General features: G+C 36.9%; 3 protein-coding genes across 3 annotated transcripts; 1 reads left to right on the top strand and 2 right to left on the bottom strand.

The window, feature by feature from the left end:
* Window positions 1–2,741: 2,741 nt before the first annotated feature.
* Window positions 2,742–9,109, top strand: hgd (homogentisate 1,2-dioxygenase). The gene is made up of 13 exons (XM_084102538.1): window positions 2,742–3,135; window positions 4,417–4,488; window positions 4,573–4,661; window positions 4,744–4,909; window positions 4,997–5,088; window positions 5,533–5,567; window positions 5,715–5,794; window positions 6,407–6,506; window positions 6,604–6,728; window positions 7,800–7,904; window positions 8,307–8,433; window positions 8,521–8,702; window positions 8,781–9,109. The coding sequence occupies exons 1-13, from the start codon at window positions 3,121–3,123 to the stop codon at window positions 8,922–8,924; spliced, it is 1,332 nt and encodes a 443-aa protein (XP_083958664.1). The 5' UTR covers window positions 2,742–3,120; the 3' UTR covers window positions 8,925–9,109.
* Window positions 9,110–9,155: 46 nt separating this feature from the next.
* On the bottom strand, window positions 9,156–10,146 carry ndufb4 (NADH:ubiquinone oxidoreductase subunit B4). Its single transcript, XM_084102539.1, has 3 exons — window positions 9,936–10,146; window positions 9,401–9,547; window positions 9,156–9,298 (listed from the first exon to the last, which is right to left on the bottom strand). The coding sequence occupies exons 1-3, from the start codon at window positions 10,110–10,112 to the stop codon at window positions 9,236–9,238; spliced, it is 387 nt and encodes a 128-aa protein (XP_083958665.1). The 5' UTR covers window positions 10,113–10,146; the 3' UTR covers window positions 9,156–9,235.
* A 355-nt stretch (window positions 10,147–10,501) lies between these two features.
* cUnh11orf65 (chromosome Un C11orf65 homolog) lies at window positions 10,502–13,018 on the bottom strand (the record flags this gene model as incomplete). Its single annotated transcript, XM_084103440.1, has 9 exons — window positions 10,502–10,669; window positions 10,769–10,821; window positions 10,949–11,119; window positions 11,231–11,364; window positions 12,067–12,276; window positions 12,447–12,500; window positions 12,579–12,671; window positions 12,775–12,898; window positions 12,978–13,018. The coding sequence occupies 9 exons, from the start codon at window positions 13,016–13,018 to the stop codon at window positions 10,626–10,628; spliced, it is 924 nt and encodes a 307-aa protein (XP_083959566.1). The 3' UTR covers window positions 10,502–10,625.
* Between the last annotated feature and the right edge of the window lie 570 nt (window positions 13,019–13,588).

Below are 13,588 nucleotides of genomic sequence, written 5' to 3' on the forward strand. Positions count from 1 at the left end.
TAGTACTTAATGCATCAGTACTGGTCTATAAAAGTGCATTTTTGTGCATGTCCAAACAAACACACACAGATGCATTTCCACATAATTCCTCAAATAAGTTTTCTGAGCAACCAGCTGCAACAACTGCCAATGAGATTTTCAACACAAGTAATTATGTTTTCGCATACCCCCCCCCCCTCCCCCCTCCCCCCAAAAAATAAATCTTTATAACTAAGCGATTCAAAAGCAATTTTCTCTGTGGGAAGAGAATGTAATTTGCTATTCAGTGACATTCTGATGTGTAAAAAACCAGGAGCCGGTGGTAAAAGGTATCTCTAAAGTCTGTGTACAGTGCATTAATGGGCATAACCGGGGGAGGAGGGGAGAGATGTCAGGGAGGGCACCATTTAATGACTCCAGAATAATCCCTCTCTCATTAGTGAAGGCTCTGAGGATCCACCGGGGCTTGAACTGGTAGAGCGTGGCATGCCGCTACAGTCTTTATCTTCATATTAAACCATTTGCATAACATTACAGCCGCTGGAGAGACTCCCTTAACAAGGCCAGTTGCTCTTCATTTTAAAAGGGGACAGTGGGTGTCTCAGCAAATCTATTCGGCGGTAAGTGGAACTACTGCCGGTGCAAATGCAGCGGGAGGTGAGAGAGATCAGGACGCAGCATTTGGAAGCATATTTATCATACACTTGCTCATGCATCAGGCTCGGTTTGAGGTCCTTCCAAAAAATCCATACACACTAGCTGTACCATCTATCCTGAATTGTCAGGATTTACGGACTGCATTGCATCCAGTGATTGTGAATTGCTCTGAACGGAATGTGAGGGGGACTGATTTCAAGTCCATCAACATGTAGTTTGTCCATGGGGGAGAACATCAAGGCTATATTTCAGAAAATACTCTTGCTCATCTGTTCACCTATCATGGGCCATTTTTGTCACTCTATTGCCAGTGGAAGAACGTGGCTTACTTTAAGAAAGGCGAGAGAGAGAGAGATAGGCGTAACAAAATTAAAATCAGTCATTTTTTCCCTGAGGAGCAGATCAATTTCCGCAGACTGGGTCGAGATATTTTCCGGCATTAGTCTTTCTCGACTTGAGCACAGCACCTAAACGGCCTGCCAGCGGGAGTCTCGGCACAGCTGCACGCTTCAGTAGAGAACAGTTACTTCTGCCGCTCTGAGTTTATTTGCGCCTCACCATGAGAATTGCCATAATTTACCCCACCAACACATCACCTCCCCAAAAGATGAGAGAAAGGGAATAGTGTGTGGAATGAAAGAGGCAAATTGATTTGACGTGATATTGTTTTCTGTTTTTTATTACGCCTATTCATTTTCTCAGAAAGAAATGCACAATTGGACCCGTGCCTGAATTCGGTGTCATACTGTGGAACCTTACACACAAACCCTGTTGGCTATGTTTAAATTATGGAAACAACTACAGCATTTGAATAGCTCTGGTCTACTCAAAGTGCAGTGCAGGGTGAAGCACGTACACCGTACAGATTTCCTGTATAGACTTGTAGCACCATCTTTTTAGGCAATAAGACATTTGAAAATTAGACCCTTCTGAGGTAGAATATCTAAGTATACCTGAATATCTAAGTCTCTAGTAACATTAAAGGGATAGTTCACCCAAAAATGAAAAATCTTTCATTAATTACTCACCCTCATGTTGTTACAAACCTGTAAGACTTTCGTTCATCTTCGGAACAAATTAAGATCCTTGGGATGAAATCTAAAAGCTTTCTGTCCCTCCATTGACAGCTATGCAACTACCACATTCAAAAAGTTCATAAAGAGATCATAAAATGAGCGGTTTAGTTCAGAATTTTCTGAAGAGACATGATCGCTTTAAATGATGAACAGAATGAACTCATAGATCAGTTGTGGTAAACAGAAGCTCAAGCATGTTCGCTTGACGTGCGAGAACCAATGAGGTTCATTCTCGTGTTACGCAGCACGTTTGAGCTTCCGTAAGGTTTGTTTTTGCACGTCAAGCAGGTTTGGTTGAACTTGTTTATATGTAAATAAAAGCCTAAATTAAATCTGTTTACCATAAAAGATCGAGTCTCTTTGGAAAATTTTGACTAATCCACTAAATTCATGTATTACGATCTCTTAACGAACGTTCTGAATGGGGTAGTTGCGTAGCTGCCGAAGATGAACGAAAGTCTTACGGGTTTGATGAGGGTGAGTGTGAGTATTTAATGACAGAATTTTCATTTTCATTTTGGGTGAACTTTCCCTTTGTGAACTTCTAGGACGATCAAAGTAACTTTATAACTTTAAATTGTGGTCATCTAAATGGATGGTAAATTACATGAATTGGAATCATATGAAGCAGCAGGTTTTCTTGTTAAATACATGTTAAAAAATGAATAAACCATTAAACTAGAAATATATTTGACCAGATGGGGAGGGTTGTGACTACTTTGTTCTTACTGGACACACAAAAATTGCAGCAGCAGCAACAACAACAACAAAAACCTATTTACCACAGTGTAAATGTGATCAACCTATTAGCTTCTGATTTGTAGGCTATATGTTATTTCTATATTTGTTTCCAATTTTATTGGCTGTTTTGAATTGGCCTACATTTTTCGAAATTGTTATAGGCTAATATTTCCACAAACATGGTTAGCTATATTATTAAGGTTTGAGATGCATAGTTGAACTTAAAAAACACAACAACCCGAACACTGATGTACTAACAAAATCCTACAACACTCCCTAGACTCCCCCATAGTGAACAAGAAATAGGCCTACGTGCATTTGTTAAAGGACTGAGAAATGGACTTTACGATCTTGCCTCAACTGACATTTGCTGTACCTATGCCAGGGGTCATTCTTTGAACGATTTGTGAACATTAAACCTCGCCTCCCCTCTTCAACGTTGCCCAAATCTCTGGTTGCGTCACGAGTCGTGTCTGAGTCTAATTAAAACCATATTGAGAAAAACGTAAATACGACCCAAGTTCCTCCCTCGGTCCTCTGCAGGGAGAGAGCGCTGACTCGGTACGAGCGGATTCAAGGGACGGAAGATCTTCTGTGTCATTTGTGGAAATTTGCAGTTCATTTCGAAAAGTTTAAATATTACTAGACTATCAGTATATAACGCACAATGGATGGCCTAAAGGTAAGTGCACGTTGGACTATACATTTACATACCAGTATCGTAAGCCTAATCCAGTTTTATTTATCAGCTTTTTCCAGTTATTTAACGTTTAAAGTATTTAAAGTCAAAAGACTTTTTTTTTCAGACTTTTTTTTTTTATTATTATTATTTTTACAACACACATATGCTAGCCTATATACCAAACGTAAAAACTATGCTTGGTTTTTATGTTTTGCTGGAGAATCACTTCACTGGCACATCCTATGAGTATAGTGCTGTCCGAATCTCTCTTTTGAGTCGGATCTTTTCAATGATTCGCTAAAAATAATTCACAAACCCGGTTTTGGCTTTGTTTCCTAACACCATAGCCAGTAGATCGTAGAAACCTAAAGAAAAGCCTAAAAATACTTTTGCGAAATTTCCCGAGCGATTCTCGAGTGGACAACTCATCTGGAGATTTAGTTGAATTTCTGTTTTGTTTAATGTAAATGCAAATATTCAAGTTAGTTACTTTATTGTTTTATGAGCTGAATTATTGAACTGATCAACAAACTTAACTGGGACACATGTCATTACAACAAACACCATAATTAATAAAACTTAAACAGTATGGCTTTACTGGAATAAATATATCGCTCAACTGGTTTTATGAACCGGTTCGTTGAAGCGAATTGCTTAAGAGAACCGATTCGGATGGCATTGATTCAAACATTTCTACATGAGGAGGATTTGGAGGGCGTTCCAACCTGACCAATCAGATCACTGGAATCTGCAGCTGCCCAGATGAGGTTAATCACTGCTCCACTGTAAAGCTGTAGGCTACATAAAACTTTTTAGGTTTATGAATGCTTTTCATCAGATTATTAGTTTTATAGAACAAAGTCCTAATGTCAAGATGCATTTAGCAAAGTCTACCAACAGTGGACTCTTGCTGATCTCAATTGTCTTCTTGTAGACAAGAATGTAAACAACTGACCAATAGAAATATATATATTTTTACTGGTGTTTTCAGTTGAAATCTTATATAATTATTGTTTATTGTCATATTTTACCCCTCCATATGTTATGTTTTCAGTTAGCCTATTCAATCTTATTTGAGATCTTTAAGAGCTGCTCTGAACACATCTGCAGATGCATCATGACTAAGCACATTTGTTGTCGCTCGCTCATAGGATGGAGGAGATACTGGGATGGTTCTACACAGCTTCTTTTGTGTTTTACTATTCTCTTTTATCACCTTTTGCCATCTAGATCATTATGAAAATAAAATGAACTTAACATAGTCAAATAACTGTGTTGCAGTACATGAGTGGTTTTGGCAATGAGTTTGCCTCTGAAGACCCTCGCTGTCCAGGATCTCTACCTGAGGGACAGGTAATACATAACCAAAACTTTGATCACCTGCCTGACTTATAAACATTGCACATCAAATGCTCAGTTTAGATTATTGTCTTATAGAACAATCCACAAGTGTGTCCATATGGCCTATATGCTGAGCAACTCTCTGGATCTGCCTTCACTTGCCCACGGACGACCAATAAGCGAAGGTATATGTAGCTATATGTAACAGTTCAACCTAAACTCTTAAGATTTGTAAGAACTGAGCATAGCACACTTATGTGTTTATAGCTGGCTGTACCGCATTTTACCCTCTGTGCGCCACAAACCTTTCACTCCGATGAGCTGTGGAGATCTCACGGAGAACTGGAACGAAGTGGAGCCTGACCCCAACCAGCTACGATGGAAGCCGTTTAACATCCCCAAATCTTCAGAGAAAAAAGTGGATTTTATATCGGTAAAAGATTTCATTCTTACACGTACTACTCATATTTCCTTCATATCTTAATAATCTTCAGTCCCAGCATTAATTGGATATTTTCAGGGTCTACATACTGTCTGTGGAGCTGGAGATTCAAAATCTCGTAATGGAATCGTCATCCACATGTACACCTGTAACACTTCAATGACTGACAGGTCAGTTTGAATTGGATTCAACTCACCAATGATTTTAATGACCTTAAAGGGATAATTCACCCAAAAATGAAAATTCTGTCATAATTACTCACCCTCATGTCGTTCCAAACATGTAAGACTTTCGCTCATCTTTGGAACACAAATTAAGATTTTTTTAGATGAAATCTGAGAGCTTTCTATCCCTCCATAGACAGCAACGCAACTACAACTTTGATGCTACAACTGAGATTGTAAAACTAATCCATATGATTTGAGAGGTTTAGTCCAAATTTTCTAAAGAGACAAAATCACTTTATATGATGAACCAATGAGGTTCATTCTCGTATTATGCAGCACGTTTGAGCTTCTAAATTTAATTTTCACCCTTTAATTTTTGTGTGAACTATCCCTTTAATTCTTTGTTCATTATGTTTTTTGTAAGATGGTACTTTTTTCTTTTCATAGATGTTTCCAAAATGCAGATGGGGATCTCCTTATTGGTCAGCTTGTGGTCTGGTTATTCATTGCCATATTTTTTTCCCAAGATTATTATATTTTTATCTTTCAGGATTAATAGTTTATATAGATGCATTTAAAAGTGATTTAGTTGTAATGCCTTTTAATTAACACTGCAATCTGTGTTTCAGTGCCTCAACAAGGTGAAATCCTGATTACTACAGAATTTGGGAAGATGATGGTGGAGCCCAATGAGATTTGTGTCATTCAGGTGCCACTCCAATATCTATATCTAAGATTTCGAAGTCGGTATAACTTTTTAATGTTTTTGAAAGAAGTCCCTTATGCTCACCAAGGCTGAATTTATTTGATCTAAAGTAAGTAAAAACAGTGATATTGTGAAATATTATTACAGTTTAACATAACTGTTTTGTATTTTGCTTACATTTTAAATGTAATTCATTCTTTTGATGCTAAGCTTAATTTTCAGCATCATTACTCCAGTCTTCAGTGTCACATGATCCTTTAGAAATCATTCTAATATGCTGATTTAGTACTCAAGAAACATTTATTATTATTATTAAAAACAGTTTTGCTGCTTAATATACATGTTACATAAAATATTAAATTTCTCCAGGATTCATTGATGAATACAAATCTGAAAAGAATTGCATTTATTTTAGACAGATTTTTTTGTAACAATGTAATCTTCTTTATTGTCACTTTTGATCAAATGCATCCTTGCTGAATAAAAGTAATTTCTTTAAAAAAAAAAAAAAATCTTACTCACCCCAAACATTTGAACGGTAGAGTGCATTCATCTTTGCATTCAATATTTTGAAGAACAACAAATTATTTATGTTTTTTTAATTTATTTTTTTAGCAAGGGATGCGTTTTAGTGTTGATGTCTTTGGAGAGACCAGGGGATACATTCTAGAGGTTTTTGGAGCCCATTTTGAGCTGCCTGACCTGGGTCCTATAGGTATGTACAACACAATTTCTTATTTAATGTCTCTGAAATAATATATTGCTTTCATTGGCTGCTGAGAAAAGTCCATTCATTTGGTTCTTCAATGCAGGGGCTAATGGACTGGCTAACCCCAGGGACTTCCAAACGCCTGTGGCTTGGTACGAGGACCGCACTGTAGCTACCGGTTACACCATTGTCAACAAGTACCAGGGAAAGCTCTTTTCATGTCAACAGGTACCATGAAATTATCACGTCATTAGTAATTTCCATTACTCACACTGCTGCATCAGTAAAGCTCTGAATATTTATGGATTGCACAATCTCTACAATCCATGCTGGATATGTTTTTAATAAGATCAAGATATCAAGCATTAAGCATTCATTTTGCACTGAATTTATTTCCGTGTCCTGTCGAGTGAATAATTGACTTGTTACGGCTGTCAGGAGCAAATTAGAGAAAGAAAAAGTAGCATCAACATTGTAACAAAGAAAAAAAAAATGCAGTTAGAGCACATCTATACATTGAGCAGACAGGTCCCATTATCTGTACTTGGTTTAAATGGTTTACAGTCTTAAAGGAGAAGGTACTGCCTTATCCTGTTGTTTTGTCCTCCAACTGAGTGCTAAAATTGCTTAAATTAGCTTATTATTTGCTTGACTGGGAAAATATGTTTGTTTTGTGTGTATGAGTTTGTTTTTTCTTCGTTTTAATAGAGTCTGGTAGAGTTATCCCAAGAACTGTTATGCCTGTGAGATTACAAACCTTTGGGTCCCAGAAACCACAGGGTGCTCAGAGAGTGTCTTTGTGTGACTGAATGTAACTGCAAAAACAGTTGTGTTCTTGTTTGAGTCGCTGGATTTGTGTTTGTGTGTACAGTTGTGACTGATGTTTTACCTGGATGGATGGATGTGTGTGTGTGTGTGTGTGTGTTTGTAGGCCTACATGAGGGTGGGTTGAAACAACAGGAGGGCGCATGAGGGTCAGGACAGCAGGCAGTCTTTGCTTTAATGAATTATATTGATTTTGCTAGCAGCATTCAAAACCTGTCTGCTGCAACATTATCAAGCGAAGGGTGTATAAAATTGCGGTTTTTAACGAAGACATTTTTTTCGCCCTGTAACCTACTATTTCAAGTACAAACACAGAGCATCAAAACAAGACGATGCGGTTTAAACGTTTAATTGAGGACATTGATCGCAGGGTCTCAGTGTTTTAAGTTTGATATTAGTATTGATTAATTAATCATGTGGTTTATTATTACTTGCAGTACCCATGTTTTTGTCATTTTAAATGTGTTATAATAGGACTTTTCGCCATTTAATGTGGTGGCATGGCACGGAAACTACACACCGTACAAATACAATCTGGAGAACTTCATGGCCATCAACTGTGTGGCGTTTGATCACGCAGTGAGTCATTTACTTTATTTGACGTCTTAAAGGGATATTCACCCAAAAATAAAATAAAGATTTGGCATCACTTACTCACCCTCATCATGTTCATCCAAACCTGTATAAGTTTATTTCTTCTGTTGAACAAAAAGAAGATATTTTAAAGAATGTTGGAAACCAGACAGCTGACAGTAGCCACCGACTTCCATAGTAACGTTAGGAAAAAAATACTATTAAAGTCAATGGCTACCGTCAACTGCTTGATTACCAGCATTCTTTAAAATATCTTTGTTTGTGATATAAACAATAAAATAATAAACTCATAAAGGTTTAGAAAAACCTGAGGGAGAATAAGTGATTACATTTTCAAAATCAACACATTTGCACTCTCAATCAAATGACCTGACTTTTTATTCCCAGGATCCCTCGATTTTTACCGTTTTGACAGCCAAGTCCACTCGCCCAGGTGTCGCCATAGCAGATTTTGTGATCTTTCCCCCTCGCTGGGGTGTGGCTGACCGTACCTTTCGGCCTCCCTACTATCATAGTAAGTCTGCGCTGTTGACCACGTACTTGTATTGGAACCAAGTGAAGTTTTAAGCGGTTGATGAGCGCCCTCTATCTGTGCTAAAAGGGAACTGCATGAGCGAATTTATGGGATTAATCAAAGGCCACTATGAAGCGAAGGAAGAAGGTTTCCAGCCTGGAGGAGCCAGTCTCCACAGCATAATGACTCCACATGGCCCTGATGTCGACTGTTTTGAGAAGAACAGCACAGCTCTTCTTAAACCAGAGCGAGTTGCTGAGGGCACTATGGTAATGTTTTTATGTTTCGTTTTATAATACATCATGTAAAAGGCCAGATCAGGTTTTAAACAATGCTGTATCCAACAGGCATTCATGTTCGAGTCATCCTTCAGCATGGCTGTGACCAAGTGGGGGTTGGACACCTGTCACCGTTTGGATAAGAACTACTATAAATGCTGGGAAGCATTAAAGAGTCACTTCAATCCAAACTGGAAACCCAGCAGCAAATAAAACATGACGTACATGGTTAAAACTCGAGAGAATGTCAGTCATCATAATATTTGATTTGCCTGACATGTCGATCAGTGGTTCACAATGGTTTTATCACTACATAAAAGAGGTTTAGTTAACCAGAGATGTCACTATGAAACCTGCTATTGGAATATAACCAATAAAACCAAATGAAATGACAAAAATACAGTGTGATTTCTTATTATTTGTCAATAACAGTGATAAAACAAGTTTCAACAATAAAGCATTTTATTTAGTATATAATTACAAGTACTATTTATTACAATAAACAGTGAAATCAGAAAATGATTTTAGGTTGACAGCTTATAGGGGCGCTCATAGGTCTCTGCCTTCATCTTGGCCTCCCTTTTGTCCTGGAAAGATAGGAGGAAAAAAAAAAAACATAAACTTTGTAATTGTCAATAAGCATTCAGGATAAGAAGTGAATTAATACAATGATGAGCATTTCAACTCACCCTGTCCGTCTTAAATACAAAGTATAAGACGAAGAGAGGTAAAACTCCAAACAAGCCGCCAATCAGTGATGTTTTAGCAGTTGGTCTAAAGTTGGGATAGACGTTTTTTCCGCGAGCATGTATCCACCTGGTAAGAGCAGGATCCTCCTACGAATAAAAACACATGGAACTTTATCACCTGATCTCAAACATGTCAGGTTATTTTACCTTCTGAAAGTTTCAATAATGCAGTTGTCAGTATTTTAAGTAATAAGGCAAACAACACACTTAGGAGGATGCATTCTGAATATCATCTTTCTACATAAAAACAAGTGAAACTTGAGGACATAGCCAGCGAGCAGTGAAGGTCACTCACTGAGGGTTCAATATAAAACAATATATGCTTCTAAAACAGGAATGTGGACTAAATAAATATTTATAATAACATTATAAAATGATACGTTTGTTACAATATGCAACCAAAGCGATTTATACATTCATTGTAACCGTTTTACTCCATGCTAATGTTTGCAGACTGCTCTTTGGTTCGTCTTACAATAAGCTCTTGCCGATGAGGATTGTTTAGCTGCAACAGATACTGCCTCTTCAGTCGTGACCGCAGAGCCGCTCTAGCCTCCTCAGACCGCCGGTACTCAGGTGAAAGATTGAAATATTCGGCTTGATCTAATGTTTTTGGCCGTGTAGCCAAAGGAGCCTCTTTGTAGTCCGCCATGTCTGCGGACGGCGAACAACACGCCCAGACAAAAAAGGAAAAATCTGATTGGCTGCGCGTCACGTTCACGAGTCTCGCGGTATTTCAGAATATCTCGCTGGTAAAAAAGGTTCATTTATATACTATTATAGTTTTTGTTAATGTTTTTAGTTAGATTTTTACATTTTCTGTTTTTATTTTAGTAATTGTATTGTTTTTGTAATCAGCTTCTAATATCTATATCGTTTTTATTTAGTTTGAGTTATTTTAATATTTAATACCAAATGTTGCCTTGGCATCTAGCTTCTTTTTTTTTTTGGTATAATTTTATCTCACGTTTTTTTTTTTTTTTTTTTTTTTAAATATATTTGAACAATCGAAAAAGGACTTCATAAGTGTTCATACCCGTTTTATTTGTTCAAATTAATAAAGCAAATGAGAATATTACAAGAGTTGCATGACACATTCCATTCTCAGATGTGATCCAGATGTTGGTCCTCCTCTGGACTGTAATCCTGACTGATCGGAGGAATCTTAGACACGAGCAAAGTCCCTCTGGTCACTCTCTGCCAGCTCATCTACAGGGAGAAAAGGAGAAGCGTGGATACTCACTTTGACCAGCAGAGGGAGCTGCAATGCAACAAAGAGCAGAATAAGGGCAAACCTAAGAGTCTTACCTTTAACTATGCAGCATTTGCTGGTGCCCAAATTCATCCATTCATTGATATACCTGAGAGACAAGAAAATATTATTTTTAAATGGGATATTAATAACATAATGTAAAAAGCTATATTTTCACAATTTATAGTTAGCCCACATCTATTTTACATAAAATCTAGAGTGATAATCTTAATTACTCATCAAAATTAAGAGCATCGGTCCATGCGAGCAGTTCATCCACTTCCTGCTCTAAAACTGAATCTGGTCCAATTTGTCGGAGTGAATCCATCGTTCTTTGTGTGGATTCGTGCACCAGCAGAGCTGTTTCGCTGTGTTCTGTACGAGCATGCAGGAGACCCTCAGCATACCTGTGCACAGGGTCTGTGCTTATAATTATGCTGTTATTCATATCTTATGTATTTCCATTTTTCTGTAATTATTATCTTAACACCCATTACAGTTACTTTAAATACACATACATTTTCCTCATCCATTCAATCTTTCGAATCTTCTTTTTTCTTGCAACATCTTGTCGCCGACGGGTTTTGCTGTGATGGAATTCAATCTTCTTGTCATTGGTATCTTGAGTTATTTGGTCTTCAAACATGGAAATCTTTAATCATAAATGCAATAATAGACATACAATGCTCAGTCATGGAACAACACTTGTGTATATATTTTTTGCTTTTACATTTAAATGGTACATAAATAAAGATAAAACTTAAAACCAAATGGTTGCATGTACTACTGGTCCAAAGTTTGGAATAATTAAAATTTCAGTGTTTTTGAAAGAGGTCTCTTATGCTCACCCAGGCTGCATTTATTTGATCAAACATAGGCTTACAGTAAAAACAGCAATTTTGTGAAATATTATTACAATTTTAAATAACTGTTTTCTATTTTAATATATTTAAAAATGTAATTTTAAACTGAATTTTTAGCAGTCATTCATTACTCCAGTCATCAGTGTCACACAATTTAATGCTCAATAAATATTTCCGATTATTAATAATGTTGAAAACAGTTTTTGCTGCTTAATATTTTTGTAAAAACCGTAGTAAGTAAGATTTAAAAAGTTTGTATTTTATAAAAATAAAAAACATTTTTATTTTTTATTTTTTATACTTTCTTTCTATTCATCAAAAAAATCCAGGAATAATGTGACACTGAAGACTAAAGTAATATGTATATACAGTATACATAGTATATATATATTCATCCATCTGTTCTTTTTAACCTTCTTTTCATTAAAAAATCCTGTTATGTTTCATTACTTTCAAAATGAAAATGAAAGTTTTTTGACTATATTTATTACCTTGCCAGACAAAATCCTCCAGCCATTGTTCTCCACCCGCTGGTACCACCCAGAGTGATCATCCTCATCACAGATCGTCCGTCGGCCATTATGGATCTGGCTTGGAGCTGGTTTCTTTTGCTGTGTGTAATCTTTAGGACTGCAGGCACACATGTCCACTATGGGTGCACGAGTGTATACTTTAAAGTAGATGCTTGGAGGATAGGTTGGCTGGAATTTTATAAATGTTAGTAAGTTATTGCAGTTTTTTGTAACTTGACTGTTTACTGTTTAGCTTCCTAAAAATGTAACCTTCTAGGGCAGAAAACAACCACACATTACATCATGTTTTTGAGTACAAATAACCTTATGGTGGAAATATGAATAACATCAGTACTCACCCCACCCAGTCTGAATCGGATAAGGGCCCCTGAAGCAGCATCCAGAATATTAGCCTACAACAAAGCATCATACGATTTTGAAAAAAGAGAAAAAACATCTGATGACAAACTTGCATTGTACCATAAACTTACCTCCGCAGGGTTAATAAATCTAAGGAGGAGACGTGGATCCCCTTGATTATGGAAGCTCACTAGTTTCTTTAGGTGCTTGAAAACAGCAGTATCCTACACATGACAGGCACAGTATGCACTCATTTTATTTGGGCATTCAATCATATGTAACCATGCTGGAGAAACTGTAACACTAAAGTTGACTGTGATCACTAACAACATGTGTCCTCCATGCTCGCTGGATGATCCTGGCTGCTCGGCTGAAAGCTGTTTCCAGCTGTGGGACAAGAATGACATTAGTCTCTGATGTAGTTTCCCCAGCTGGAGATGTTGGGTGATGCCTAAAGAGGGGAAGAATGATTGACAGTTTTTCTATCACTTCACTCATTTAGAAATTAGTCTGTTTTGCTGTATTAATACCTGTCAAAAGTGTTTGTGTGTTCAGTCATTTTCTTGCTCATGCTAGCATAAAAAGAAAAAAATATTTATTGAAACGTTAACATGGATTTACATTTAAATTAACCAAACTAAAGGAGCACATAATTCTGCTTAGAGAACACATAAATTATGCTATTTAACTGTTCATCTGAGGCTAAAGCTCAGCACCCTGATTAAGCCTTTCCCATGTCAAGGAATGGGAAACTGGTTTATTCAGATAGGATTATGAGGATCTGGATTATTAACGTTACATGACTCCACACAGATACTCAATTAACAGTTGCTTTTAATAAAACACTTATATTTAGCCCACAAAATACTACTTACTTGATCTCTGGACTGGAGTCCTCTTCATCTTCAAGAAGCAGATTATATTTTCAAATATAGCATACTCGAATGAAAAGGTTTAATGGATAGAAGGTGCCTAGGCAATGTCAGTAATTAGGCCTGTATTGTAAATAACACGATTCTCTCCCCTTATGATGCAAATTCATCATGCGAACATCGAAAAGTAAAGAGTAAAGTAATTGTGAGTTTTCACAGACCAGTTGAAGTGAAAAACGTAGAGAGAGCTAAAACTACAACCAACGAGT

This window comes from Abramis brama (assembly GCF_963993115.1).
Source record: "Abramis brama genome assembly, chromosome: 24".
Lineage (NCBI taxonomy): Eukaryota > Metazoa > Chordata > Actinopteri > Cypriniformes > Leuciscidae > Abramis > Abramis brama.